Source organism: Neomonachus schauinslandi, chromosome 3, assembly GCF_002201575.2.
Source record: "Neomonachus schauinslandi chromosome 3, ASM220157v2, whole genome shotgun sequence".
Classification (NCBI taxonomy): Eukaryota; Metazoa; Chordata; class Mammalia; order Carnivora; family Phocidae; genus Neomonachus; species Neomonachus schauinslandi.
The window spans coordinates 120,488,109-120,490,972 of NC_058405.1; the positions used below are offsets into that span (position 1 = coordinate 120,488,109).

At 36.1% G+C, this 2,864-nt stretch overlaps 1 protein-coding gene across 3 annotated transcripts in view; it reads right to left on the minus strand.

Moving 5' to 3' along the window:
* ACVR1C (activin A receptor type 1C) overlaps positions 1-2,552 on the minus strand; it is a 40,366-nt gene extending 37,814 nt beyond the window's left edge. For 2 of the 3 annotated variants that reach the window (XM_021703041.1, XM_021703040.1), the window contains exon 1: positions 2,324-2,492. In XM_021703041.1, coding sequence (XP_021558716.1) covers positions 2,324-2,477 — 154 coding nt within the window. In that variant the 5' untranslated portion in view covers positions 2,478-2,492. Of the gene's footprint in view, positions 1-2,323 lie in introns of all 3 variants that reach the window. The other variant, XM_021703042.1, reaches the window with a different exon arrangement.
* Between the last annotated feature and the right edge of the window lie 312 nt (positions 2,553-2,864).

The following is a 2,864-nucleotide window of genomic DNA, read 5'->3' on the forward strand; positions in this document are numbered from 1 at the left end:
TATATATATATATATATATATATATATATATATATATATATATATATCCAAAAACTTGTACATAGACGTTCATAGCACCTTTGTTAACAGCTGCCACATGGAAATGACCTGAGTACTCATCAGTGGGTGAATGGGTAAAACAGCAACAGCTGTAACATATCCATATAATGGGATATCACTCGGCAGTAAGAAAGGAACAAGCTACTAATACACCTGCAACATGAATAAATCTCAAAAACACGCTAAGTGGAAGAAGTCAAAGGCAAAATAATATCTTCCATAAGGCCCCCATTTTGTGAAACTCTGGGAAAAGTAAATCTAGTCTACAGTGATAGAAAATAGATCAGTCCATCCCTGGTCAAAGTGGGGATTGATTGTGAATATCCTGAGGCGATGGAAAAGTAATGGTGTGTGCGTGTCAAAACTTACTAAACCATATGCTCAAATGTGTGCATTTTATTATATCTAAATTATACCTCAATAAAATTGATTTTTAAAAAAATACTGGTTCCTACGTGGACTTAAGGGTAGAACATAAGCTTCTCAGTAGTTAGAGTGTATAGTTAGGCTGGAAAGGACCCACATTCTAGCTGCACTAAGTATCTTTAATTTGCCCAACTGCATATGAACCATTTTGTCCTCTAAGACCTTTCTTTGCTGTCAAAGTACTCTCTGGTGTCCATACTGACTGGCAGCATGTGGTCTTGTGGGTAATTCATTACTGGGAAGCCCCCTCAAAGATGCCACAGCCACAGGCTAATGCAGACCTAGCTCCCCCTCCTTAATTTCTGGATCTTGGTCATGGGAAGACCAGCATCAGATATAGGGAGCCTTCATTTCAGGGTGTCTCGGGCCCACAGATAACCATGGGAGAAAATATAAGGGAAGAAAAGTATCCAGAATAAATACCAGATCACCACCAAACCAAGGAAGCCTATGGAATCTGAGACAGGGAGAATAAGTGTGGTCTAAAAATCAAGACTGCAAGTAACCTTGGGGGATGAAATATGCCAGGTATGACTTCTGAGGTTGCAATCAGTAGTGTAATGTTTTAGAACAGTGTTTCCCAAAGATTGGGACAAGTCCCAGTGGCGGCACATGAAATGATTCTAAGCGTTCTTGAGATGATTTGGAGTGGTCAGCAAACATGATTTAAATAACATTGAATTACACGATAATTTTTTCTCTAGTTCTCTTAGTTTTTCTGATTATCAAAAAGCCTTATTTTGTGCTAGTATGTCTCGAACATCACATTCTTCTCTCTTTTAAACAAAAAGAAAATACAAAATACTTAACTGGAATGCAGTAGCTATGTTTGTTTAAGTACATAGTTGTCTTCTACTTATGGTAAGTAAACTGGTTTTTCATTTGTGGTAGTGATGCCAAGTTTCTGCATAAAATAATTGTTCTTCAGTAGAAAAAAGGGGACAGTGAATTTGTGAGAAAAAATAGTAGGTTAAAAATACTATAGTAGAATATTCATATGGTGATAGAGGAACACCTGAGATTAGATAATGGTACCTTAAAATGTTACTTTGTAAGGAAGACTATGTATCCATGTGTAGATACTAACATATCAATCAGCACTGAATTATTACTGAATTAATACATATTAAAGAAAATTCGCCACAGAATACTTTCATGTCATAAATTAGTTTGTGATTTTAATTACTTGCCCCTTAACAACCCCCAAAGTTTCAGACTCCAAATTACCGATAAAAAAACGAGATTAAGATTTTCAATGTCTTGTAAATTAACATAAAATGCCATGAAATTGGTGGTGGGGGGGGGAGGCAGGAATTTATCTGCACAATAATGAAGAGTTACATTCCATTCTACCTCCATCTTTCTGCTCATGAGGGCTTGCACCTGAGTGCAGGCAGGCAAAGAAGACATGAAGAAGGTGCCCATGAAAAAAGGATTTTGTCTCCATAAAAGTTGGCAATCTACTACTTTTAGTTTTGCTATTTATTCTTTTTTTTCTTGGTATACGTTTAATTTCTTTCCTTCACAAGAATCCATACAAATTGACATTTAACTTCAGGTCCATTAACCACTTCAAAAAATAAAATTCACATGGACAAATGTCTTCAAAATTATTATGCTGTTGTCAATGTTTTGACAGCCTTGTGTGATTAAAACAACAACAACACAAAAAAATCAACCTCATCTAGGCTCTAGAGTATGTCACCAGTCAAAAAAAGGAGAGAACTGTAAAACGGATTTTCTTATTTAAAGTAACAACCAACACCTGATTTCTACCATGCTTATAATTTCCCACTAGTAAAACTAAATTTGGAATGAACAAAGAGGAATGCCTTACCTGTTGGAAGGTGCAGCGTTATGTTGTTGCAAAAGTCTGTGAAGCAGCATTCCGTTTTGGTAACGTTGTTGGAACTATGACAGAAGACTTGAGCATTCAGTTCTGGCAGAGACACACAGGACTTGATCACCTGTTCTTTTCCATTGGCCAACATCACTGAAGCCCAGCATGCTCCTTCAGTTTGGCAGGTAAAGTTTGAAGAGTCACACAAAAGACATACACATTTCAATCCTGGAAAGTGTAAAGTAAAAAGTTTTAAGATATAGAAAATACCGTGCAAATTTATTTCATCATACTTGAATATAAGAATTCAATCTTAATGAAAATTGAGGAAGGGTTTAAATGAACAGCACTGGATAAACATAAGCTACTGCTCTTAGTACCCCTCAGTCATGCATTTTATTAAACGAGTGGCCCAACCTTCATTTACTATTGCTTGTATTTTTGTGTATTTATTCAGTTGCTACCATATTTTAAAACAATTTTCTCAGCCATGGTCTAAGTCCCTCCTTCTTTAAACTCAATTGGCCTTTTCCTAAAT